Here is a 27914-nt window from a genome sequence, read left to right as displayed (position 1 = left end):
CACAACAAGGGAGCTAACTGCAATGAGAGACCTGCTCGCCATGACTAAAGAGTAGCCCCCGCTCTCCACAACTAGAGAAAAGCTCGAGTAGCAGTGAAGACCCAGCACAACCAAAAAAGTAAGTAAAATTATCAAAAAAAAAAAAAATAGTGTATTATTAGAAGATCAAAATGGGGTTTCAAAATCTGGCTATATGTTATCACAGATACACCTGAAAAATAAGGACATGAAAAAGCTGAAAGCAAAAGGACAAGGGAAAAGAAGAGAGACACCAAGTAGGGACCAACCCAAACAATGTGACTATAAGACAAAAAGTTAATAGGACTAAAGGATGTCTACATGGTAAATACTGAAAGTTTAGATAAGCCAGGGAGATATAGTACTTCTAAATCTGTATGTACCTAAATTAAAAATACCCTCAAGTGTACATAAAGCAAAAACAGAGCAACATGGAGAAACCCATGATATTTCACAATGAGATATTTTAACACATTTTTCTTAACCATGAATAAGGAAAATGACTAAAAACAAACAACAAAAAAAAAATTCAGTAAGAAATAAAAGATCTGGGGGCTTCCCTGGTGGCACAGTGGATAGGAATCCACTGGCCAATGCATGGGTTCAATACCTGGTCCAGGAAGATTCCACACACCATGGAACTAAGTCAATCTGACACTACTACCGAGACCCTACTCCAGCGACTGCAAACCGCAACTCCTAAGCTCACGCTCTAGAGCCCAGGCCCTGCAAAAAGAGGAATCATGGCAATGAGGAGCCCATGCACCACGAGGAAGAATAGCCCCTGCTCGCTGCAACTAGAGAAAGCCCACATGCAACAGCGAAGACACAGCACAGCCATAAATAAATAAATAAAATTTTTTAAAAAAGAACAGGTCTGAATAGCACATTAAAAGGCTTAACTTTAGGCACTCACAGAACCTTGTTCCAACTGGAGTGAAAGCATTGTTTTCAAACACAAATAAGTATTTTTAAAAATTGACCACACATTAATCCATAAACTAAATCACAACAAATTTCAAGAAACAATATCAAACAGAAAACACTCTCTGACTACAATACAGTTAAGTTAGGAATCAATAAAGGTAAATAATATGTTTTAAGAAAGAAAAAAACACTGCTAAATAACTTATGGATCAAATAAGAAATCTAAATAGAAACAAAAATACTAAACAACCAGTGATAATAAAAAATATTACATTTTGGGGAATTCCCTGAAAGTCCAGGGGTTAGGACTCTGCACTTTCACTGCCAAGAGTCCAGGTTCAATCCCTGGTCAGGGAACTAAGATCTCTCAGAAGCTACATGGCCAAAAAGAAATAGACATATAAAACACTGCATTTTATTTTATTTTTTTTTAACAAGCTTGAAAACCTTTTTTTTTTTTTTTTTTTACTTTACAATATTGTAATAGTTTTTGCCATACATTGACATGAACACTGCATTTTAAAACTTGTGAGAGATGAAATAAAAGTGGCACTGAGAGGGAAATTAATACCCAAAGTATTGGTATTAAAAAAGGAACAAAATAGTAAGCTAAGTGTGCAACTAAACAAGTTAGAAAGGGAACAAGATAAACACAAGGAGAAAAAACAGAAGATGAAAAAGCAATGAAAGAGGAATGAATACTAAATGAAAAGCTCCAAAAAGGCAATAAAATAAACAAACAGGAGAAAGAAGGGCAAAATCAGTTCATGACTGAACAACTTGTTGAGTGGACAAACTGAATGAATGAAATTGAACAGGCGATGATTTTCTTTCTCCAGGCACTAAAACTCAGCAGGGCCCAACCCTCCTGCCTTCTCCTCCAGGCGGGAGGCTTAGCTCTTGGCAGTAACAGAAGACACTATTAGATGCCATGGTAGAGGTGGCATTCCTGACTCACTCTGCAACCCCTATCCCTGCCCCACAGAGAAATGCCGCCCTTCTCCAAGTCCCAAGGTCTCAGAAACTCCAGAAGACGTCTCCTGAATCACCTCCCAAACACACAGGGGCCCTGGCCCTAAGAGCACAACCTAAACCCAGCAGCTCTCCCCTCTCTGGAAGCCTCTTTATACACTGGCTTGTTCTAGGCTCCTCTGTGGCTTGTCTTGTCCCTCATCTACCTGTCAGTTCAGTTCAGTTCAGTTCAGTCGCTCAGTCGTGTCTGACTCCTTGCGAACCCATGAATCGCAGCACGCCAGGCCTCCCTGTCCATCACCAACTCCCAGAGTTTACCCAAACCCATGTCCGTCAAGTCGGTGATGCCATCCAACCATCTCATCCTCTGTCGTCCCCTTCTCCTCCTGCCCCCAATCCTTCCCAGCATTAGGGTCTTTTCCAATGAGTCAACTCTTCGCATCAGGTGGCCAAAGTATTGGAGTTTCAGCTTCAACATCAGTCCTTCCAATGAACACCCAGGATTGATCTCCTTTAGGATAGACTGGTTGGATCTCCTTGCAGTCCAAGGGACTCTCAAGAGTCTTCTCCAACACCACAGTTCAAAAGCATCAATTCTTCAGCGCTCAGCTTTCTTTACCGTCCAACTCTCACATCCATACACGACTACTGGAAAAACCATAGCCTTGACTAGACAGACCTTTCTCGGCAAAGTAATGTCTCTGCTTTTAAATATGCTATCTAGGTTGGCCATAACCTTCCTTCCAAGGAGTAAGCGTCTTTTAATTTCATGGCTGCAATCACCATCAGCAGTGATTTTGGAGCCCAAAAAATAAAGTCTGACACTGTTTCCACTGTTTCCCCATCTATTTCCCATGAAGTGATGGGACCAGATGCCATGATGTAAGTTTTCTGAACGTTGAGCTTTAAGCCAACTTTTTCACTCTCCTCTTTCACTTTCATCGAAAGGCTCTTTAGTTCTTCTTCGCTTTCTGCCATAAGGGTGGTGTCATCTGCATATCTGAGGTTATTGATATTTCTCGCGGCAATCTTGATTCCAGCTTGTGTTTCTTTCAGCCCAGCGTTTCTCATGATGTACTCTGCATATACGTTAAATAAGCAGGGTGACAATATACAGCCTTGATGTACTCCTTTTCCTATTTGGAACCAGTCTGTAGGCAGCAACAAACCAAGCGTCATGAGATAATTGCACCTCATCAATAACTCAAACGTTCTGTCCTCTGAAACTGCCTTTTGCTCAGTTTTTATGCATGATCCAGGCTCAGCCTCTCCAAAGCAGTTTTCCTCTAACTTCTTGTATTTCTCTGATTATTTCATATTTCAATCTTCCCTAAATATAATGCTTTTGCACATCACTCCTAAATGAGTTCTTTCCCAAGAGCACATCCTTAAACAACTGCTGAGAAATCTTTCTCTGGTCCCATAACAACCACACTGAAGCCCAGACTCGTTTCTCACAGTGTGGCAGTGATCTTTATTTCAGGAGGCTGTGCATACCCTTTGGTCCACTGCTCAGAACAAACTTCTAAGGCTTTTCCCATGAAACACGAAGCCTCTCACTTTATCCACAAAGAGATGACATGTCTTTATATTGGTCATAAACCCCACCATTCGATGTTTTCTTCCGATAACACTTCTTTACCGCCTCCCCATCCCCTAGATCAACCATCTGGCACCAGATCACACTCCTCGCGTTTGACTAACCAGTTCGGTTTCTTTAACTCCAGATTGCTTTCCTAAAAGCTCTAAATAATTAGTATTCATACAATATTTTAGCTTTAACTATTTAAGCTTTTACTTTTTCTACTGGAGAGCTGGTCATCCTTCACTGTCTTAAACTCAATCACTGCTGCCTGGGAAACAAGTTCAAGGGAGAAGGAGGAAATTGATATTATTTGGCAGTTTCACCTCCGAGAGGCACATATATGAAAGGACTTCAACCACAGAGATGGTGCAACATGCTACCAGCACACACACTAATAGGCTATGAATGTCATTACCTGGGCAGATTAAAAAACACATAAATAAATGAGCTAAGACTTTGCTAATTAAATAGACAGCAACAAAGTCTCTTTAATAAGAGCAGGCAACCTTTTTCAATTTAGTTGTCCAATTTGGCTCTTTCCAGGAACACCTGGCCGTGGTCTGGACCTCTGGTCTTTCTTTCATTTCAGAGCTTACATGTACCTTCTCTGGATAAAATTACACTTTTTCTTTTAAATACCAGAGCTCCACTGGCCTTTGAACTGAGTCTTAAAGCAGTGGGGAATAACAGATAAAGGACTCAAAGGTAACTTGGACAATCTGGAGTCTATTCCTGCCAATGAAACCATGACAATTGGGATGGGTCATTTAACCTGGATCTAAATTCCAACCTCTTCAGACTTTAGAACAATATTTGACACTGACTTTAGTAACAAAGCAATAAGTTACTTCATGTGATATGAAATTTTTTTAAGTACAGCAGTATTCATTTGACCATATAATTATGAGTATACTCACAAAAATAGAAATTGTTATTTAAAATCATAAATACATAACAACTAAAGATCAGCATATTAAAAAGCAAAAGGGAGGCAAAAATGCCCATATACTTATTTTCTTTTTGTTCCTCAATAGATTAAAATTTTATTAGAAATTAGAGATAAATTGAAGAATTACGAAGAATAAGGAGTTAAGTATAGTTTAGGATGTAAAATACAATCTAAACTAATTATGATAGTACTAAATCTCAGAAATTCTGAAGCCATTCAAATTAACTCCAATGATGTTTTCAGAGACTCCCAACACTTCAAAGCCTGTGTTTAATGCAAATAGCCGCAGGACAGGCCCCACTCACACATATTTCAAAATACTCTCCTCATTTGCTTCCAAGTACAGTCAGTGCAAATAGATGTTCAGGGGGGACTCTGGCTTTGGACTTATTTCCTCTATGACCTATTTCACTTTGCCAAATTCTGTGAACATTTGAATCCTTTCAACTGCCGTGCCCCCATGGGGAATTACAGACTGCCAAAACCAGAGTTGGGTTTGACCAGAAAAGTTGGTCAGAAGTCGGCGCTTTGTAGTTTGGTATTCGCATACCAAAAACTGGATCATGTACTGCTATTCACGCTGCCTCTAGATGGTCTCACACATTCACACTACCTGCCCAGCTCCCGTGAGCATTTGGGTTTGAAATCACTGTCCTGCAGAAACTCTGTAGTGCAACCAGCTTATCCACTCACAGGTTTCTTCTAAACTTAGGACTTTCTCTTTCTCTCTACAGTTATGTAAGCCCTACTCTTTAGCCAAGACCTTAGACCCAAAGACGAAAGTATTAGTCACTCAGGCATATCCAGCTCTTTGCGACCCCATGGACTGTAGCCTGCCAGGCTTCTCTGTCCATGGGATTTCCCAGGCAAGAATACTGGAATGGGTAGCCATTCCTTTCTCCAGAGGATCTTCCCGCCCCAGGGACTGAACCCAGATCTCCCACATTGCAGGCAAATTCTTTACCATCTGAGCCACAGGGAAGGCCCAGCTTAAATTCTAGCTCTTCATAAAGCCTACCATGTGCTTAGAGAGACTTTCTCCACCCTGCTAATCCCTGCAGCTCTCACGGATGGTTTCATTCTTCTGGCACATACCAAATGAGTTTGATATGAGTTTCCTTTATTGTTTAATTCCTCTGGATCACATAAAATGGTCAGGGCCTCTCAATGTATCCCCTAAAACCTACTTGAAAACCTGTGTATAAATAGTACTCAATAAATGTTTGCTGGTGATAATGATGAAGTCAAGGTAAAATAGGAACTGCAAAGAAAAACTAAAGATCCCAAGAGGCCATGCCCTCCGGTGGAAACACCACTCAAAGCCTGTGCACTCCTCACGGTCACTGACTGGTGAGTTCCTCAAAGTTTTAGACGATACAAATCGGTGAAGCAGTGAAAACGGAGCACTGCCTATCCCTTGAGCAAAAAACATAAAATGACCACAGAAGAGATGACAATGCTTGCAAAATGAAGATGCACTCAATATGGGGGTGGTGGGGCGAAGCACAACCGCAAGCTTCATAGGCTGTCTTAGCTTGGAGGGCAATCCCCATTTCCTTTCCAGCCCCTGTTGCTCCTTGGAAAATTACACAACCAAATAAACAAGAGTTAGAAAATGGGTAGGAATTTTTGTGGTGGTGAAGGTTCATTCTTTTTCCTAGGGGGGAAAAAAAAAACATGTTCTAAGAGTACATTTGTAAAACAGGCATTTTTTACCTGCATAACAGAAGTGGGAATTGGTCACATTTCTCTAGATGGCTAGTTGGGCACGCCCCCTTGTGGACACTTCCTGACTCAACTCTGCAGTGGTTGGTTGCTTCTGAGATACTAGTTTCCTACAATCATTTCCTTCACTTACTGAATAATATTAGTACTATTTCCAGACAACCTAACTTTTCTTTCATTACATCCTCAAATACAAGCTTACAGTTAAAAGTGAGGTATAGTTTTGGACTAACAGTATGCTTGAAGCATTAGAAAGAAGATTCAAACTTATAAGACTTAACAATTAAAGAAAATAACAGACTCATTGCTCTCTCAAAATTTATAGTAGAATCACTGATTGTAGATTTTAAATTAGTAATGTTAATTGAGTAAAGGTATTTTTCAAGACACTGTGATAGGAATTAAGAACAAATGCTCATGCCTCTGTATGCCTTCACGAATAAGTTAAAATAACCACACACATCAATCTCAAAATGGCAAAGGCAGTAGATAATTCAACAAGCACTTACTGAGTACCCATTACATGTACTAAGTAGAAGAAAGGAATTTGTTTTAATCTGGGTAGCATATGAGCTAGTCCTTAAAGAAGGGCTTGGATTACAATTTCAGTAGGCGAAGTGGCAGGTATTCCATTATTAATTGTCATTTATTCCACAAAGAGAAAGAGACATGAGCAAAACTTAGAAATGAGAACTTTCAGCAAATTCGTAAAAAATCAAATGCAGAGATGTAACTGGTAGTAGGAAAAAAAAAAGATTATTCCAGGAGAGAAATAATGGAAAAGTAGGTTGGGTACAAGTTTGAAAAGGGTTTATAAAGTCAAGCTAAAGACACTGGGTTTTAATCTACAGATAGCAAAGATTCTAGTAAAGTTTCTCCCAAGAGAAGGACAAGACCAAAGCAGGTATTTCTAAGGAAATGTATATTGGGATAATACACAGAATTAAAGAGGAATGGGGAAAGTCTAGAAGCAGGGAGGCCAGTTAGAAAAATACTGTCATCAAGCAAAAAAGGTATAGATTTGAGAGTGGTAGGCATGTCAAAAAGAAGCAACCAAAATAAAACAAAACAAAACAAAAAATAATACCTGTATTCATTATCAATTGTTCAATGAGCACTTATTATATATATTATATAATATGAGGTTAAAAGATGCTTGCTCCTTGGAAGGAAAGCTATGAGAAATCTAGAGAGCATATTAAAAAGCAAAGACATCATTTTGCCCACAAAGGTTCATATAGTCAAAGCTCTGGTTTTTCCAGTAGACATGCATATGGATGTGAGAGTTGAACCATCCTTTAAGAAGGCTGAGTGCTGAAAAATTGATGCTTTTGAATTGCAGTGCTGGAGAAGATTCTTGAGAGTTCCTTGGACAGCAAGGAGATCAAACCAATCAATCCTAAAGGAAACCAACCCTGAATATGTATTGGAAGGACTGGTGCTGAGTCTGAAGCTCCAATACTTTGGCCACCTGATGTGAAGAGCCAACTCACTGCAAAAGACCCTGATGCTGGGAAATATTAAGGGCAGGAGGAGAAGAGGGTGACAGAGAACGAGATGGTTGGATAGCATCACCAACTCAGTGGAGATGAGTTTGAGCAAACTGCAAGAAACAGTGAAGGACAGGGAAGCCTGGTGCGCTGCAGCCCTTGGAGTGGCAAAGAGTCGGACACAACTCAGCGACTGAACAACAAACATTATATGCCAAACTGAGAAACCATGGTAACCAAAATAGATAAAGTCCCTGTCCTCCTGGAACCTGCACTGAGATGGAAGAGAAAGACATCACACAAGCACCCCCAGAGAGAGGCAGCTGGAGCTGCATGACCGCTTGAATGACAGGTGGGAGGAGGAAAGGCAAAATTTCTGGGATCTGGAATCACAGGACAAAGGCCCTGAGTCCTGCAGCATCTTGACAGTGTTGACCTCCTGAGAGTAAAAAAGACAAAAGACTGGAAGAAAGACAGGTACCTGCTCCTATCAAGTCCTGTGAGATCTGTTAAGAGGCTGCACTATTTCTAAGTGCAGCTGGAAGTGACTGAAGAGTTTAAACAGGGTCATGACAAACTCAAATTGCACTTTTACGTTATTCCGTGAATGCTGTTTTTAGAACTGACTGGAAGGGGCAGGGGCAGATGGACTGGGATGCTACCGCAGCCATGCAGGAGACGGTGATGAACCTTGACTCTAGGCTTGCTGAGCTAAGCTAGACATGAGATGTGTAATAAGAAACTGGAAAAGTCAGAGCAGGAAAGTGGGATGGAAATAAACATTTGGGTTCATTCACTCAAACAGTTTCATGGGCACTGTGTCTGGTGCCTGTTGAAAAACTGACGATGACCTGGAGACAAATTCTGGAATAAGGTGAAAGGAGAAAAGAACTCTAGACTTCCTGAAGGAGAGCTAAATGAGTAGGAGTGGACATGAACTTAACTGAATGCAGTCATGTAACTACCAACTCCTCTAAAACATTCATGTTCACTGAAGAAATGATTACTGAGCAGGTGCTTTTCTAGGCCCACTGTGACATAGTAGGCAGAAAAATCAATGAGTCTCAAATTCTGCCCCAATACCTTGCACATCCCTGCAGATTTTCATTTAGGGAATTGAGAGTAGAGTCTAAGAACCTACTACCAGTAGATTTAAAACTACCCAGATGGGGACTTCCCTGGTGGTCCAGTGGTTAAGACTGCACACTTCTAATGCAGGTGGCAAGGGTTCAATCCCTGGTCAGAGAACTAAGTGCTCACATGCTACACAGTATAGCCGAAAGAAAGCAAAAACAAACAAACTACACGGATGAAGATAACAGTTAGCCAGGTAGAGCACACACTAGAATAAAGAATCTCTCAATGAGAGGATCAAGAGGTTTGGACAAGCTCTGTTTTGCCAGTGAGAATATATTAGAGAAGTGTCACACTAGAAAGACGGTGTCACCTGGTACCACATGCTGACTGTATAGCTGAGGACACTGATGTCCAGAGCAACTCCACGACTGCCCCGGGCACCTGGACTAGTCCACGTCAGACCTTGATTACATCTCCCGGTCTTCTGTACCCCATCTCAGCCTGCACAACTCCCTCCACTCCTCGAGTAATCCCAGCCTTGGGTCTTGAATAGTTTCTGGCATGCGACTTTTTATTCAGAATGTTCTAGGCTGATTACAGAAGATGTGGGCCAGTCAGGACTTTGAAAACTCCAGTTTTCCTTCATCTTAATTAAGCAGTGGATCTTATCTTCTGATCTTAAAGCATCCCTGTTATTGATCTATGTGTGTGTGTGTGTGCCAGTATATACACATTTGTCTTTTCATGTACTGGTTTATTCTGCTGGCCTTAACACATGTGGATATTAGCTACGCATGTGTTACCACCACTACATCTGTGACAGGTCAACTCAGGTCATTAGCACATGGGGACACAGTATGAGGACATATTTTAAAATTCTGACTTAGAATTTGATGCTCTTAACATCATGGTCTGAACCAATTCCCAGATAGAAAGACGTCTATGAAATTCCATTCACTGGAGGAATTTCCATTTAGGAAAGCTATGACATGACAATTTGTACATTACACACAAGGTCAGCTAAGATTATCCCAATGATAATGAAGGAATACTCTTTTTTCCCCCTCCTATGATTCTGATTAAACATCAAAACCTACAGGAGGCTCTACAGAGCTGATGAATACTAAAAATTGGGAGGATTTACAAGTCTAACAACATCTGATGTCAACCTATAATAAGCCTGGAAAACCACATTCCCTTACAAAATAAGAACAGCAGTTAAGGTCAGTTAACACTGATTTCTTGCCTCACTAATCTAACTTATAATTTTAAAACTCAGTGTAAATTTAAGGCATAGTTTCATGAGGATTTAAGGAAGATTTGGGAAGAAATCCAACCTACTAGGTATTGAATCTTTATACGAGAACTTAGAAACTTTTTCTGAAATATTGCCCAGCTATCAAGGGTTGAAAGTTCTGGATGTGGATAATTGATGAATTGGCATAAACTGCTACAAACCATAAATATTTAAAGAAACTCCATCAATTTACATTGCAAAGGAATACTGCTCATCAGATTGTATAGCCTACGTCAATGAATGAGGTGGTAGTAATCTAGTAATACAAACAATTGAGTTACTGACCTACTTTCTGATTTACATTTAAGTCCTACAGGCCTAATCAGTAATCAAGATAATCTTAGGACAGGAAAATATAAATTTTAATATGTTATTTACAATGCAAAGAAATAATTTCAAATGGAAGATAATCACTCCACAGGATGAATTTATAGGTTTATAGAAAAAGATTAAATATATGAAATATACTTCTTTATATAAAAGAGAAGGCAAAGGAGTTTCTTCCTTCTGTTTACTCATATATCTATGCATTAACTGTCTTCCTGAGAGACACCGTGGGACTCCAGATCAAGCAAATTTCTATAAAAGACTAATTACTCCTTCCCTGCACACATAATACACAGACGTGTACACAAGTACAAATAGAACAATCTGAGGGAAATATGTTGTTTTTCATGCATTTATGTTCTTTGATCTTAACCTACCTCTCACCCAAAAAATACAGTGATTTAGTATGATACAGTTAAGCGTTTACATAATAATTTCAAGATGGTGGATAAAAGGGAAAAATGTTACCCACAATATACTTCAAAAGAATAGAATATATTTATATGAAGCGCACAAAGCAAGGCCCAACATTTCCTTTCTGAAACATGTGGCCAATTTGATGTCCCTATGTGGTGGCTAAAGAACACAAAATTAAAAGTTGTAGCATCTCTTTAGAGTGGTTTTGAACACACAACATTGTACAAAAGCGTTCAAGCCTTTCTAAACTCATTCATTAGAAACTGAAGAATGAAAGATACTCACATAACGGGAAAGGTCTGATTATCTTTCATTTCCCCACCCTATACAAGTACTGCTTTACCTAAAATTCTATGAAATTAATTGAAAAATTATTTGTAAAAATGATGGGAGGAGGCAAAGAATTCCATGTACATTCAACTGTAAAATCTGTTATTAAAGGAAAAGACACGGAAACTATTTTGACAATATGCTTGTGAAAAATGAAGGAAAAAAAAGGCTTGAAACATCAAAAATGTTGAGATCAAACAATACCCCCCAACCTCTTTTAATACTCTAAGAATGAAAGAGCCCCTTCTAGTAACATCCAGGGCTAGCTGTTTGAAACTGATATTTATGAAATCTAGACTATCCTGTGCATTGAGTCAATTTGTTTTCCCAACCTATGGGTCTCTCCTCTTGGTAACACCTCCTTCCCTTATATAACAAGGCTATGTAACAATTCAGTCAGTCCCCTAGCTCCAGCTAAGAGCTGCTATTGGCCAATGAGTTAAGCACTTCATTCCAAAAGAAAGTTTTCTTTTTCAAAAACGCTAAGATTGATGCTAACACAACTACCTTTTACTTTTTGTATCAAAACAAAAGATAAATTTAAAACATGTCATCACTTCATCACATATACCACAAGAATTATGGATACACATTCTAACAACAATGAGTCCAAGGCAACATTGCCAGGTGGGAATGCAGATGCCAGGGTGTGGGAATCACAGAGGACAGAGGAGTACACTAAACTGCACCATGAGTATTTGACCAGCAGAACGCAGACTGAAGGAAACCCCACAGGACAAACAGTTCCAGTTTCGACACAGACAAAAGTGTTACCACAGCTCAGTTGAATAATATCAGTCACTCAACAACATGGTTCAAATTTCAACTACATGGCGTAGTAACTGTGAGTAACTGCATAAAGTATAAACTTCACTACTAGCTCTTCAGTTCAAAGATCACTATGTTAACTACACAGACGTCCATCATTATTAGTAACCAATCATGCCATTTTATTCAAAGTATGTCATTGATAGACAGCAAAGTGTGTAGCCGTGTTGCCTCCTTGTCTCCCAGTGATAAATCCACATGCCATTTTTTTAAAAATGGACAATCTAAAAAGGACACTATGCAACTAAGATGAAAGTGAAGCAAAGGAGCAGTGATAATGCTAGAAGTGAAATTCCAATAAAAAATAAATGAAGTTACAGAAGAAATAGTTGACCATGGGAATTTTTGACACTGTCACCATTCAAGAGACTTTAGATCTACAGTCAGAGGAATTCAGTGAAGACAAATTGGTCAATATAAATAAGGAAAGTAGTTGTGACAAAAAGGATGAAGATGTCACAGAGGAAGTAACACTTGCGAAATATTTGACATTAAAGGAACTGAGAGATCACTTATAACATGGAAACAGCAAAAGATAAAATGGTGAAAGCAGATCCAAAATTCAAAGGGAGTTTGACAATTCACCATGACATAATCAGATATTCACTCCACATTGTAAGTTATATGACAGGAAGGCAACCACTGTTCAAACTACTCTTGATAAGGGATTTTTTATACAGAAAAAAAAAACAAACCCACTAATTCTGATGTTTTAAATTAGTGTACTAAATAAATATTCATTTTAATTTTTTGCTTGTTTCTCTACACATTTATAAGCAACAATAAAAGAATTTTTAATGTTTTGACAAAAATGTTTAAAGGTCATAGAACAAGTGTAACTTTTGCCATTAAGATCCCTTTGCACAATTTTGGTTTGCATGGTCATTTTCATGGTCCAGTATGACCATGCAAAGTGTGGGCTGCCTATATACACTACAAGGGAAAGAAGGAGATAAAAGAAAAGCCAGAACAGCTGGATCTACCCAGAGAGGCGAATGGAACAGAGAGCAAACCACTGCTACCTTTACATTACACAGCTCTACGGGTAAATAATAACCTTTTCCTTCTCCAGCATGTTTTCCCTGCTAAGTCACACACGAAAAAGCATGGATGAACCAGAGCTGCCAATTATTAAGAATGGACAATTACTCAGAATTTATTCCTCATTTTTTAATATTATATCTTAAACCCATGTATTCTGAAAGTGAAAACAAAATGGGTTTTATTTGATTTATAGGTAGATTAGCTGCTTACGCCAGTACTGGTTTGCAGCAACAAGGGACATATTAATTGTGTGGAGTAAGATGACAAAAATAAGTTCTCCATTCACACTATACACTATAAATTACCTACCTAATAACTACTCTCCTCCCCTTCCTTTGACAAGGAAAGAACTATTTTGTTGGGAAGACAAGTCATGAGCTGAGAGATAGTAATTAGGAAAATCCACTCAATTTCCTAGGCTCTTTTGCAGCCGGGAATAGCCATGTGACCAAAATAAATAACTAAAGAGGACTCCATTGAGAGAGAGCCTGGAAAACCTTTGTATCCCAGGTAAAAAGGTGACAGACACATCTGGCACTAGTCTCCCCTTCCCCACCCTCCATGGTCTCACTTTCTCACCTTCAATGCAGATGTGACACCTCAAATTAAAGAAACCATATTCCACCCATAAGGCAAAAGGCGTGAGAGAAAAGGCCCAAGAGAAATCCCAGATATGTTGACTCCAGCATCACTAGAAGCCTGAGCTCACGAAAGCTTGCAACCCGCTCACTTCCAAATTTTTTATATGCTAGGGAGCAGGGGGACAAATATGCATTTCCTAAGTCACTGTCAGGTTTTCTGTTGTTTGCAGTCAAAAGTATCCCATTGATTAACCATTCTTATTTTAAACTAAGTCAAATGTTAAGTGTAGATGGTCAGAGACTAAGGAAAACAAAAATACTCTGATTGAGGTAGCAAGCTGATGAGATATTCTTCTTGCTTTAACTCTGATTTCTATTAGTACTGTCCATGGGGTCACAAAGAATCGGACACGACTGACTGAACAACAACAACAAAATCAGTACTGTAACAAAGTCTGGACAATCGATTACCTTTTTAAGAAAAAAGAGAAATATCAATGCAACAAAAATCTCCAAATTTATTTCCTTTATTATCAGGCTTAAAAATATTTATTCTACTGTATACTCCTTTCAAGACAATATTTATGTCCTCCAACACTGAATAACCAAAAAAGTGAACATTAGGAAAGTTACCAAAAACCCTATTCTTTTCATTATGTTTATATACCCGACTCACAGCTTCTTTTCCGTAGCCACAACACACAGTAGTACTGGGCCTTAGTCAATGCTGGCTAACCAAAACTATGTGGAAACTATATACACAGGACAAAGAGTAATAAACTAAACACAGGTTGATTTAGAAAACAGCTATTTGCCCTTTCCCGTCACATCTCTAAAAAGTTGCTATATTTCCTCTCAAAAATTGTAATTTTCTGCTCCATTGGCTCCTTATCTGGTAGCCTTTTCTTTCTAGGAGCATTTTTATCACCTCTGCCAACGTTATGCAGCAAACATCTGTAAGACAAAACCTGTGGCCAGCACCCTTCCTTAAAGACAGAAGCTCAGTCCGAGTCATTTTTGTAGGTCAATGTCAAAACCCGGTGCTTTTTACATATTAAAGTTCAAATATTCTGAATACTAAAAACATTTTCCTGTCATTTCAGGTGTCTAAACTACGCCATTTGAATCATGCCTGAACTCCAGCTCTATACCCACCACGGCCAGCATCCCTTACCATCCTCCCCTTCTCCACTGCAAGACTCCACTTGGCGGAGCAGTTTTCTTTCTTTTCAGGCTGAGCGACATTAAAGATGAAGGCAAACAATGGCAAAGGCAAAGATGCTGGGGCCTCCGTCAGTGAAAGTCACCAAGCACTTGATCATCTGTTAACACTGTTTCTCCTAACAGCCACAGAAGCAGAATATCACTATTTTCTATTTTAAAATATCGCTATTTTAAAAATAAGGAAACTGAGACTTCATAGGTGGTGAAATTACTCACTGAATTCACAGAAGGTAACTGAAAACAGCAAGGTGTCTCAACCCCGCTTCCAACTCCACAGCAAAACTTGAAAGAATTATCTCCACCGTGTTATCCCCGATGGAGCCTCTCCACCACGTCTACAATCTGTGTCAGGGAGACCGTCCTCACCCGGGTCCGCAGTCACCATGTCCTGAGTCCAGTGGCCTGGCCTCCGCCCGCCTCCTGTTTCCTCAGCAGCATCTGACCTGGTGATGACTGGCTCTGAGCTGCTCTCTGCTTCCTGGCCGTTCTCCTGGGGGCCCCTCTACCCCACTGGCTGCTCCATCTTTTTCTTGCATTGGTTTCTCCTCCTCCCAATGTAGACATGTCAGCCTGGCCCGGGGTTTAGTTTTCAGACCTCTAATTTCACTGGCTCCTCAGTGAGCTCATCTGGCCACATGGATTTCTATTCCTTTTGATGCCAATAATTTCCAAATGAGAAACTCCCTCCTGACCTACCCCTAAGCTTCAGATGCATATAACCAACTCCACAATCAATGTCTCCTGTTGCCACATCAAGCTTTTCATTGGAAATCCTCTTAACCAGGTTGATGAGTGGTTGTATAAATTTTTCAAAAATTGATTATCCTCTGGGTGAAGTAGAGAATCATAAAAAAGGACACATATTGTAAATGTGTCCTTTCTTAATTAAAACATAAAACCAACCCATTCATTCACTAGCCAGTCTTTTTATATAAGGCTAAAGCCTTTTCTCTGAATGTGAGCCCACATATAAATGTTCCATATCATCTTTCTATAATACCCTGGATTGTCCTATGATTTCAAATTTTATCTAAAATAGAACAAGAATATAAAGACATTAACAACACACTCTGAATACAGAAAGCTTCTAGATTTTTATGATTTTTCTCAATCTTTTATAACTGACTTGCCCCAACTTAATTCTATGGCAAAAATAATTCTATTTTTACAGACCCACTCTGCTTTTTCAAGTTAGTTTTCAAACAAACAACCCTTTCAATTCTCAAGCAGACAACTCTCTTTTTAAGCTCAATATTCATCAGTTTTCAGGAGACTTGAAGAACTATGTAATCACAGCAAAAGGAAACAAGAGCATAATGAGACTCCTGGTGGCACAAAATTCAGCTGAAACGGGTAGAGGAACAGCACACACTTAAATTGGTCTATTAGCCTCGGGGGCTTAGGGTACTTCGGCATCCGATAATATGCTTTATGGTGAAAATAAAAAGTATTGGTTAATCTGAGTCTGTTAAGGGGATATGGACTAAGAAAGTTCTTTTTCTCCACTTCCCACCTCTATCACCATGAAGTCATACTTTCTCTAACTCCCCTCACCTTAAGAAATGTCAATACCCAATAACTAAAACTAAAACCTTTAACTCCCCTCTCTATCTCACCAATCTTTCAGACACCAGTAATTGATGCCCTTTGTAGGAACCCTTAGAATATACCCTGGAAGTAGTCACTTCTCTCCACCTCCATCTCTATCATCCATGGTCCAAGTTGCCATCATCTCCCAACTGTAAAAACTGCGCAACTAGTCTCCTCACTTCTGTTCTGGCCTCCCCCTGTTCTCCACAGAGCAGCCCGAAAGAACCTGGTAAAACGTATCTCTCACTATGAGAGATGATCTAGTATACATTCATATATGAGTAAACCACACACAGCTATGACAGAAAGTATAAGTCAGTATATAAGCGATTATAGAAGGGCTAATCAAAAAAGAATACTGAGATTCCAACTTATATCAAATGATGATGTGACATGAGAACTCCATCATGAACTGGGTGCTAACTGACCTTGAAGCCACAGGTGGGGAAGACGGTTACGGCTTTTAACTTGTTTCTATTCCCTAAAACACCTAATAAATGCCACACACAGACTCATGATGGCACACAAATGCGTGAAATGCAAACAAAGAATATTTAAGAACAAGAAACAGACATGCAATTAGAATATGCAAAGAAACCTATATGAATACAATACATACATTTCCCTATAACATGCCATCCCCTGAACAGCCATGTTCACCTACAGCTGCAATGACCAAAACAGCGGCCATGAGCCACACAGAGCTACTGAGTGCTTAAAAATATGGTGAGGACAAATTAAGAAGTTAGATTTTCAGTTTTATTACATTTTAATTAACTTTAATTTTAGAACAGATATTCAACTCAATTATTGGAAAGTTTTAAGTATGCTTGTAATGTAATCTGTTATGTAAACCTACCTTATCAACTATTAATTTTATGATATTAAATACAGATCAAATATTTCCAATAAAAACTTCTAGATGTCCATCAGCAGACGAATGGATAAGGAAGCTGTGGTACATATACACAATGGAATATTACTCAGCCATTAAAAAAAATACATTTGAATCGGTTCTACTGAGATGGATGAAACTGGAGCCCATTATACAGAGTGAAGTAAGCCAGAAAGAAAAACAACAATACAGTATACTAATGCATATATATGGAATTTGAAAGATGGTAACGATAACCCTATAAGCGAGACAGAATAAGAGACACAGATGCATGGAACAATTTTATGGACTCTGAGGGAGAAGGTGAGGGTGGGACGTTCTGGGAGAATGGCATTGAGACATGTGTATTGTCATATGTGAAACAGAGCACCATTCCATGTTCGATGCATGTGACAAGGGCTCAGGGCCGGGGCAATGGGATGATCCAGAAGGATGGGATGGGGAGGGAGGTGGGTGGGGGGTCCGGGAAGGGGAACACATGTAAACCCATGGCTGATTCATGTCAATGTATGGCAAAAACTATTACAATATTGTAAAGTAATTAGCCCCCAACTAAAATAAATAAATTTATAAAAAAAAAAAAAAAAAAAAAAAAAAACTTAGTGTCATAATTGAGACGTGCTGTTAAGTGTGAGATATACCCACTGCTTTTGAAGACAATACTGAAAAAAGAAAATAGAATAGCTCGCTAATCATTTTTTCATTGGTTACATTTTTAAAGTGATTTTTGGGTTCATTGGTTTAAATAAAATAAATATTAAAATTAATTTTACCTGTTTCTTTTTACTTTTTTAAATGTAGCTATGAAAAACTTGAAAAGTACATATGTGGCATGCATTATATTTCTACCAGGTCATACTATTCTGAAACTTATATATCTAAATGCAAACTAAATATATCATTATGATACATTAATTATTAATATTTCAAACACCTCCTGACCTTTTCACTTGATTGTCTTCTTTTCTTTAGTTGAATGAAATCTGTTTCCACCCTTTCTGCCAGCTCTAGTTTCCTCTTGTTTCTTTTAAAAGCAGCTAAACTGAATCCTATAAAAGAAACATTAAAAATAACATTTGAAAAATATTTGGGCAGTGGGGTAGACAAGGTATCCTGAAGAGCCTTCTCAGGACAAAATCCTTAAGAATGTTGGATAAAGGGTTTTATAAGTCTTTTCAAGGTACTCTGAGGTGAGAGGAGAATAAAAAAAATAACCTAAGATTAAAAATTAAGAAAAAGGTCAAACCCAGAGAGAGAAGTGAGCTCTGAAGGTAGATGCTCTCCAGCAGTGTCTGCTAACGCATGCCACGGCCAACTCTGATTTTGAAGGGCTCTGTGCATAAGAGACAAAAGACACTGGGACAATGCAGCAGGAGAAAACATATCACAGATCATCCACATAAGAAGGGGGAACCCAAAGGGTGATACACATAATGAAAGGAAAAACTGGAAAACACAACAATATACAAAGAATTAGGAAACTTGTAAGTTGACTTGGCTATAACCACAAGCAGACTTGGCTATAAGGGAAGAAAAGTCATGTTACACTGGCCGGTTCAGAATGGGGAGATCTATTGTGTGTGTGTGTGTGTGCGCGCACGTAAGCACACACGCACATAGGGTGGGCATGGGCTTCTTCTTAGAAAAGAACAATTGGAATTATAAGGAAAAAATCCAGATATATATAACATTAAAATATAAAAATTATTTTAAAATTCAGACAGAATCAGGACAATTCATATTACTTATGTGTCCTGGAAAAAAACAAATGAAAAAACAAAACAAAACAATGATCTTGGTGAGGTAATGCTTCAAAGACTCATTAGGCACAAATGCAAACACTCCCTGGAAAAACCTGCATTTTTCCTCAAAGAATTTCCATGTTCCAATTAACATAAGTCCATAGTTTAAAAACAAAATTCATAAAACAAATGAGAAATAAATCACCCCAAATGAAAAACAAAAATCAGCCAAACATTAGAAAGTGTAATCCAACCTGCAAAGACTTCACATACTAGAATAATCAATCATGCACAGAGTATAAAATATGTTTATGCTCATAGACATAAGAAGATATTGACTGTATAACTAAGGAACAATAGGTGATAAAATGTCCAGAAAGACTTGAAGAAGAACCAAATAGAACTTCTTAAAAAAAAAAATACAATAATTGGAATTTTAAAATTTAACATACAGATTTAAACAATTAGATTTGGCTGATGAGAGAATTACAAACTGGAATATAACACTGGAAAGAATATAAAGTTTTCTGATAATAGCAGACTAAATTATTAAGATAATTTCTCCCATCAAATATTATCAAAAATACTGGATAAAACATGAAAATTACTACCGTAAAAGCATTAAAAAAAAAAACTTATTAAAAATATCAAGCTTTTCTGGGGATAAACTAAGGGCTAAAGCTATTATTATTGCACTGTGAGCATTGGATAACACTAGCACAGTTGAATTTGATTCCACAACATGAAGGACAGCCATAAGTTCAATCTAGAGGAAGGATCCCCCACAGGAAGGCTAGGCTAGAACCAAGCAAACTCACCCCTACTCTCTAATCCAAAACCACGTGCATTTAGGCAAAATGGTTCTCCTCAATGTGCTGAAATACCTCCTCACCCAGAGCACCATATCCAATAAAATTCACTTTCAAAAGTTAAAGTGAAATAAAAATAGTTTCAGGTGAACAAGAATGAACAAATTCATCACTGGCCAGACCCTATACTAATGAAAATACTAAAGGGTGGGCTTCAGTTTCAGAGAAAATACTACAAAGTGAAAGCTCAAAGACAAAAAAGGGTAAGGAGAGGGGTGGGGAATTACATGCAAATGAAAGGGTATATGTAAAGGCAAATATAAATGAAAATTGACTAATAAAACAATGATTAAAGTTTCATCATACTTTTAAGTACATATTAATTGCCCCCAAATTGATGTAAATTAGTCAAAATAACAGTGGAAAGATAACAAAGATCCTCTAACATATCACTTTTAAGATTAAACAAGGAAATGCTAAATAAGGAAAAACAAATGTTAGGAAAATTAGGTGGAAAAAGAACCAGAGCTGCCCTCAAAACAAAGTCTAAGAACAATACTGTAGTAATGGATCTCCCCCCTCCAAAAAAAAGGGTAACGGAACTGACCAATAAGTTTACAAACACACTCATGTATATTCTAAGAGAACTGGAGAATAACACTGATATTTCACACCAGTTGGAAATCTACATGTTATTCAGTAAACTTTCTTGGCACAATATGTTACCTATTTGGGGAAAAATGTACAAGTAAATTTCTACCTCACACTACACACAAAACTGAAATTATATAATAACAATTTAAACATATAAAATCTAAACAGAGAAGTCCAAAAAGATTAAACCATCACACATGAGACATAAATATCAGTCTTTTTGAGAAAGACTTTAATTTTATTGTTTTTAACTTTGGAGTATTTTACATTGAATGTGATCAAAGCCAGAATCCATGAAAAAGATGGTTCACTGATGGGCTTCCGGTTCAAGATGGCGCAGTAGAAGGACAAACACATACCTCCTCCTGCAAGAGCACCAAAATTGCAACTAGCTGTTGAACAACAGGAGGACGCTGGAACCCACCAAAAAAGATATCCCAAATCAAAAGACAAAAAAGAAGCCGTAGCGAGATGGTAGGAGGGGCGCAATCACGATAAAATCAAATCCCATACCGGCCGGGTGGGTGATCCACAGACTGGAGAACAATAATACCAAAGAAGTTGTTGCACTAAAGTGAAGGTTCTGAACCTGTCAGGCTTCCCAGGCTGGGGATCCAACAAAGGGACTGAGAATCCCCATGGAATCTGACCTTGAGGGCCAGCAGGGTTTTGATTACAGGCCTTCCAGAGGACTGAGGGAAACAGAGACTTCAGTCTTGGAGGGCACAAACAAAATTTTGCATGCACCAATACCCAGAGAAGAGGAGCAGTATCCTCAAAGGAGACTGAACCAAAACTACTTGCTAGGGTTGGAGGGCTTCCTGTGGAAGTGTGGGTTGGCAAGGGCTCACCACAGGGACAGAGGCACTGGAAGGTCTCCCTTGGTGTAACCCTCTTGGACTTTACCGTTAATCCTACCATAGAGCCCGTAGATCCCAGGGCTGGGTCGTCTCAAGCCAAACAACTACCAGGGAGGGAGAGTAACCCCACTCGTCAGCAGATAACTGGACTAAAGCTTTACTGAGCAAGGCCTGCCCACCAGATCAAGACCTAGTTTTTCCCATCACCAATCCCTCCCATCAAGGTTACACAAGCCTCTTAGTCTCAGCCATCAGAGGGCAGACAGAAGAAGCAAGAAGCACAGTCTCACAGTGGCTAAAACAAAAATCATATTACAGAAAGTTAACCATAATGAAAAAGCAGAAAGTTATATCCCAGATGAAGGGACAAGATAAAATCCCAGAGAAACAACTAAATGAAGTGGAGACAGGCAACTTTCCAGAAAAAGAATTCAGAATAATGATATTGAAGATGATCCAGGATCTTGAAAATAGAATGGAGGCAAAGATTGAGAAGATGCAAGAAATGTTTACCAAAGACCTAGAAGAACTAAAAAACAAACAAAGAGAGATGATAACACACTAGAAGGAATCAATAGCAGAATAATTGAGGCAGATGAACGGATAAATGACCTGGAGGACAAAATGGTGGAAATCACTGCCACAGAACAAAATACAGAAAAAAGAATGAAAAGAAATGAAGACAGAATAAGAGACCTCTGGGACAACATTAAACACACCAACATTCATATTATAGGGGTCCCAGAAGGAGAAGAGAAAAAGGACCTGAAAAAATACTTGAAGAGATACAGCTGAAAACTTCTCAAACATGGGAAAGAACTAGTCAACCAAGTCCAAGAAGCTGAGAGTCCCAGGAAGGATGAACCCGAGAAGGAACACACCAAGACACACAGTAATCAAACTGAGAAAAATTAAAGACAGAGATAAAATATTGAAAGCAACAAGGGAAAAACAACAAATAACATACAAGGGAATTCCCATCAGATTATCAGCTGATTTCTTAACAGAAACTCTGCAAGCCAGAAGGGAATGGCATGATATATTTAAAGTGATGAAAGGGAAGGACCTACAACCAAGAACACTCTACCCAGCAAGATTCTGCTTCAGATTTGATGGAGAAATCAAAAGCTTTCCAGATAAGCAAAAGTTAAGAGAACCAGCTTTACAACAAATGCTAAAGGAACCAGAGAAGTTCCTGCCTAGAGAAGGCAGGAAACACACAAGAAGGAAAAGACAGTAAGTAAACTTTATAGAAAGTAAACCCAAATCAATTAAGAAAACAGTAATAGGATCATACATATCAATCATTACCTTAAATGTAAATGGATTAAATGCACAAACCAAAAGACACAGACTGACTGAGTGGATGAAAACATGTGCATGTATGCACTTTCACTTACCACATCACTCTGCTTGACCACCCCTCCAAATTGGATGTAATTATTTTATATTGTTAAGTTAATCATGTTCCCATTATGGCTTGCAATTGCAATTATCTTTTATTTTTTGTCTGGATATTGATTGTGAAAACTGATAAACATCTTCTACTATTGTAATTATGTAACTATTACTCACTGAATACCATTGTATTAATCATGATTGGTCAACAGAAAAATGATAGAATTCTATATCACCAGAACTAGGATTAATAGAAAAACCTGTAATCACTTTTTAAAATCCAGATGCATATCAGAACTATCGTGAAATTTTTGAAAAACACAAATACTCAGGTATTGCTTTTTTTCTCCAGAGGCCCCGATGTTTCTAATGAGTAGTCATGCTTAAAAACAACTGGAGTATATGATGATCTTTTATCTAGTTTGTTTCATGTTTTTCTATTTTATATTCATTGTTACCATTTTATTTAGTTTGTGTTCTCCAATTTCTCCATCTTTTTTTTTTGATGTTCTTTTTCAAGCCTTAATCTAGTAGAAAAACTTTTGGATACATATATATAAATATGTATAATATATATATTTTTGAAAGCTTATGAATTTTTGCCTAAATAAAAAATTATGACATTTTGATTCTACTTGTCTGACTTAGTATGAATAGAATGCTAGATTTCTAATTAAAAAATAGATATGAAACTTTGTGACCTCAATTCTTCCAGGCCAAAATACTGGAGTGGGTAGCCTTTCCCTTCTCCAGGAGATCTTCCCAACTCAGGGATCAAACCCAGGTCTCCTGCATTCTTTACCAGCTGAGCCCCAAGGGAAGCCCAAGAATACAGGAGTGGGTAGCCTATTCCTTTTCCAGAGGATCTTCCTGACCCAGGAATTGAACCAGGATCTCCTGCATTGCGGGCGGATTCTTTACCAACTGAGCTATCAGGGAAGCCAAATTAAAAAATAGATATGAAACAAACAACAAAGGCTTACTGTATAGCATAGGGAACTATAGTCAATACCTTGTAATAGCTTATGGTGGAAAATAATTTCAAAAATAATATATGTGTATTTGTATAACTGAATCACCTTGCTGTATACCTGAAACATTGTAAGTCAACTAAACTTCAATAAATATATATATTTAAAAAAAAATGTTTAAAGATGGTTCATTGATAAAACCACATAAAATTTTAAATGTCTTAAGGCAAAAGATATCATATGCAAAAGTAAATGATAAATGACATTTTTAAAAATTTTAAGGTATATGCAAATAGTTATGAGATAGGATTAATATCCCTAAATCAGAATGGTCTAATATAAAATTAATAAGTTGGAGATAGAATTAAGATGGCAGAGTAGGAAGCACCAGGAATCTGTCCTCGCACCGAGACAACTGGCCTGCTATAATCTGTCTAATGTAAGTATTACGGAACCCTGGAGTCTATTAAAGAGGAAGGTTTCCAGGGGAAGGCGTGATATAAACTGTGGTTAATTTGGGTGAATTTCAGCTCATAGTGTAGTAAGTAGTCTCTACCAACTCCCCACTCCAAACCCTGTGGCAGAAAGCCAGACACACATTCCTACAGCAGCTTGCACATAGCTTGTGAGAGCCAGGTGAGCAATAGAGACCCTGTCCTCCAAATGCCAGAATCTTTGCTCTGATTGCTGGTTCTGGGCTGAGGTACAGACTCAGAGACATACAGCCATTGTTGCAATGCCTCTCCCTCCAGCTGAACTGACCTCCAGGGAATTTAAAAGGCAACTGTGGCACCCCACTCCAGTACTCTTGCCTGGAAAATCCCATGGACGGAGGAGCCAGGTAGGCTACAGCCCACAGGGTCGCTAAGAGTCGGACACGACTGAGCGACTTCACTTTCACTTTTCCCTTTCATGCACTGGAGAAGGAAATGGCAACCCACTCCAGTATTCTTGCCTGGAGAATCCCAGGGACGGAGGAGCCTGGTGGGCTGCCGTCTATGGGGTCGCACAGAGTTGGACACGACTGAAGAGACTTAGCAGCAGCAGCAGCTTTTTCCTCTTTTCAGAGACAGACATTTAAGGAGATATACAAATGGCCAATAAGCACAGGAAAAGATGTTCAACAGCATAATCATTAGGCAAATGCAAATAAAAATCATGAGATACCACCTCATACCCGTTAGGATGACTGTTACAAAACAAACAAACACAGAAAATAACAAGGGTTGATGAGGCTGTTGAGGGCTTTCCAGGTGGTGCTAGTGATAAAGAACCCGCTTGCCAATTCAGGAGACTTAAGAGAGTCACGAGTTCAACCCCTGAGTTGGGAAGATCCCTTGGAGAAGGGCAAGGCAACCCACTTCAGTATTCTGGCCTGGAGAATCCCATGGACAGAGGAGCCTGGCGGGCTGCAGGGTGTCACAAAGAGTTGAACACAACTAAAGTGACTTAGCACTGACGAGGCTGTGGAGAAATTGGAACCCTTGTACACTATTACTGAGAATTTTAAATGGTGAAGCTGCAGTGAAAAAGAGTACGATGGTTCTTTGAAAAAAAACAGAATTACCATATAATCTGGCAATTTCACTTCTGGGTACCCAAAAGAATCAAAAGCAGATATTTATACACTTATGTTCACAGCAGCAATTATGCATAATAGCCAAACACTGGAAGCAACCCAAGTTGCTTCAACCCATTCAATGTATAAATGGATATACAAAATGTAGTGTATACATAAAATGGAATATTATTCAGCCTTAAAAAGAAATTCTGACATGTGCTACAACATGGCTGAACCTTGAGGACATGATGTAAGTGAAATAGGCCTGTCATACAATGAAAAATGTATAATTACACTTATAAAAGGTACCTAGAGTAGTCAAATTCATAGGGACAGAACTCAGAAAGTTGGTTGCCAAGGGCCAGGGGGAAGGACACGCGGGAGGAGTTAGCATTTAATGGAAACAGAGTTTCAGTTTTTCAGATGAAAAGCATTTTGTAGACAGATGGTAGTCACAGATGTACAGTGTAAATATAATTAAAGCCACTGAAATGTACCATTAAAAATGTTTAAGATGGTAAATTTTACATTGTGTATTTTACCAAAATTTAAAAAAAAGATTTATGAAAAAATGTACATGAATTTTTATTTATAACAGCATTATTTATAATAGCCCCAAACTGGAAATACCCAGATGCCTTTCAGTGGATAAAAGATTAAACAAACAGTGGTACATCCTCTGTTTAGCAATTAAGATGGTACAAGCTATTGATAAGCACAATCACCTGGATGAATCGCAAGAAAATTATACTAAGTGATAAAAAAGCCAGTTCCCAAAAACTCATATCCTGTAGGACACCATTTACATAACATTCTTGAAATGACAAAATTATACAAATGGAGAAAAATTAGTAACTACTAGGTGTCAAGAAAAGGGTGAAGGTGGGAGGTGAGTGGGTGAGACTGTAAAAGAGCAACATGCACAATCCCTGTGGTGATGAAAGTGCTGTGTATCTTGACTGTCAATATCTTGAATGTGATATTACACTATTAGTTTGGCAAGATGTTCCCATGGGAGAAAACTGGGCAAAAGGTACATGGAATCTCTCTGTGTTATTTCTTAGGATTGCATGTGAATCTATAAGTACTCAAAATAAAAAATTTGAAACTGGCCATATTAACTAGCCATATGAAATTAAGTGTTGATATATCTATGCTAAAACTCTGCAATTACAGAGTATGTTAATATCATGCTATCTTTCAAACTACCCTAAACAGAGGCAGAAAAACTACTGAATATAAGAACACAACCTAGCCATAGAAAAGAAGAAAACAGGATTCTTTGTGGCAGAACCATGCGCATAAACTGATAGAATAGGATGTCCTTAATCTACTCTTCACTTAATTTAAAGATGTACCACAGGACCTATCAAAGCATAAAATAGCTGAAAATTAAGGAATAGATGGTAGCAACTTTGTAGCACAAACTAAAGTTGTCCTTTACCAGAGGAAAACAAAATTACATCCCTTTCAACTTCAACCTTAATGAACTTTCTAGAAGAGTTCAAAACAATGTACATATTCTATCCCAGACATTCTGAAAATTGAATGCACTGAAATTACCTACAAAACTTTAAAAACGGCAGATGCCTGGGTCCCATCTAAAAGTTGCTGTTTTAATTGATTTTGAGTGCAGCCAGGGCTTCAGGATATTTCAGAGCTCCCCAGTGACTGATATCCAGTCAGAGTTGAAAACCACTGCTCTAATGGTTAAACCTAACTCCAGATACGGTCAATCACTAAAATCATCATATCAGTCAATGCTACAGAGCTAAGCCAATTCAATTCTGGTGAAATCACATCACCAAGATCATTTTCATATTCAACATATGGTGAAGATGATATTAAGAGTCAACATTTGAGTATTTCTATGGACCAGAAATTGGAGTAGAAATTCTTTACAATATATATTATTTCAAGGAATCACAACATCTCCATGAGAAAAGTTTCTAGGAGGTAACTCACCCCTGATCATAAAGGCCTCCAAAGTATGTGTTCATAGCATGAGTTACTATGTGGTCATCAAAGGCACCAACTGTAAACAGCCAAATTCCTCAAAAGTACACAGTAAACTACTTAAGAATCTGGCAATAGCCAGCAAAACAGTAAATGCACATCCTATATGAGTCAGTAAGTCTACTTCCAACTATTTAGCACAGTAAAACATATATATATTAAGTGATGTGTACAAGAATATTCATGAAATCATCAATGTTAATGGCAAAAACTAGAAACAACCTGAATGCCTATCAATAAAGAAACTAAATATATTGGTAAAATGCTATTCAGCAGTTTAAAGTTAATTCATCTCTATATATATCAATATGGCAGATTTCAAAATATTTCTTGCTGAATGACAAAAAGATATTTTAAAAAATCATATTATAATACTACTTACCTAAAAACTAAGGATACTACAATATGATACCATTTATCTACTTATAAAAAGAATACTACTATACATTTCAACATTTCTGTTGGAACAGAGAGAAGCAAATCAAAGAGGTAACTGTGCTTATCATACTGGGCTGCTGCTGCTGCTAAGTCGCTTCAGTCGTGTCCGACTCTGTGCAGGAGACTGTAAATGGGAATGGAAGTATAAAAGAAGACCAGGTTTACGGAGAATCCTCCAATATTTAAGAA

At 38.2% G+C, this 27914-nt stretch overlaps 1 protein-coding gene across 27 annotated transcripts in view; it reads right to left on the bottom strand.

Annotated features, from left to right (window-relative positions):
* TASP1 (taspase 1) overlaps window positions 1-27914 on the bottom strand; it is a 253393-nt gene that overhangs the window by 150411 nt on the left and 75068 nt on the right. For all 27 annotated transcript variants that reach the window (XR_014073024.1, XR_014073023.1, XR_014073014.1 and 24 more), the window contains one exon: window positions 18219-18325. Coding sequence is in view for 16 of the 27 variants with exons in the window: in XM_081556535.1 (XP_081412661.1) it covers window positions 18219-18325 (107 nt within the window). In the remaining 11 variants the exon portion in view is untranslated. The remainder of the gene's footprint in view (window positions 1-18218; window positions 18326-27914) is intronic.

Source organism: Giraffa tippelskirchi, chromosome 13 (assembly GCF_054371585.1).
Source record: "Giraffa tippelskirchi isolate mGirTip1 chromosome 13, T2T-mGirTip1v1.2.pri, whole genome shotgun sequence".
Lineage (NCBI taxonomy): Eukaryota > Metazoa > Chordata > Mammalia > Artiodactyla > Giraffidae > Giraffa > Giraffa tippelskirchi.
The sequence above is the reverse complement of the archived record's forward strand: the minus strand, read 5'-3'. Positions and strand labels throughout refer to the sequence as shown.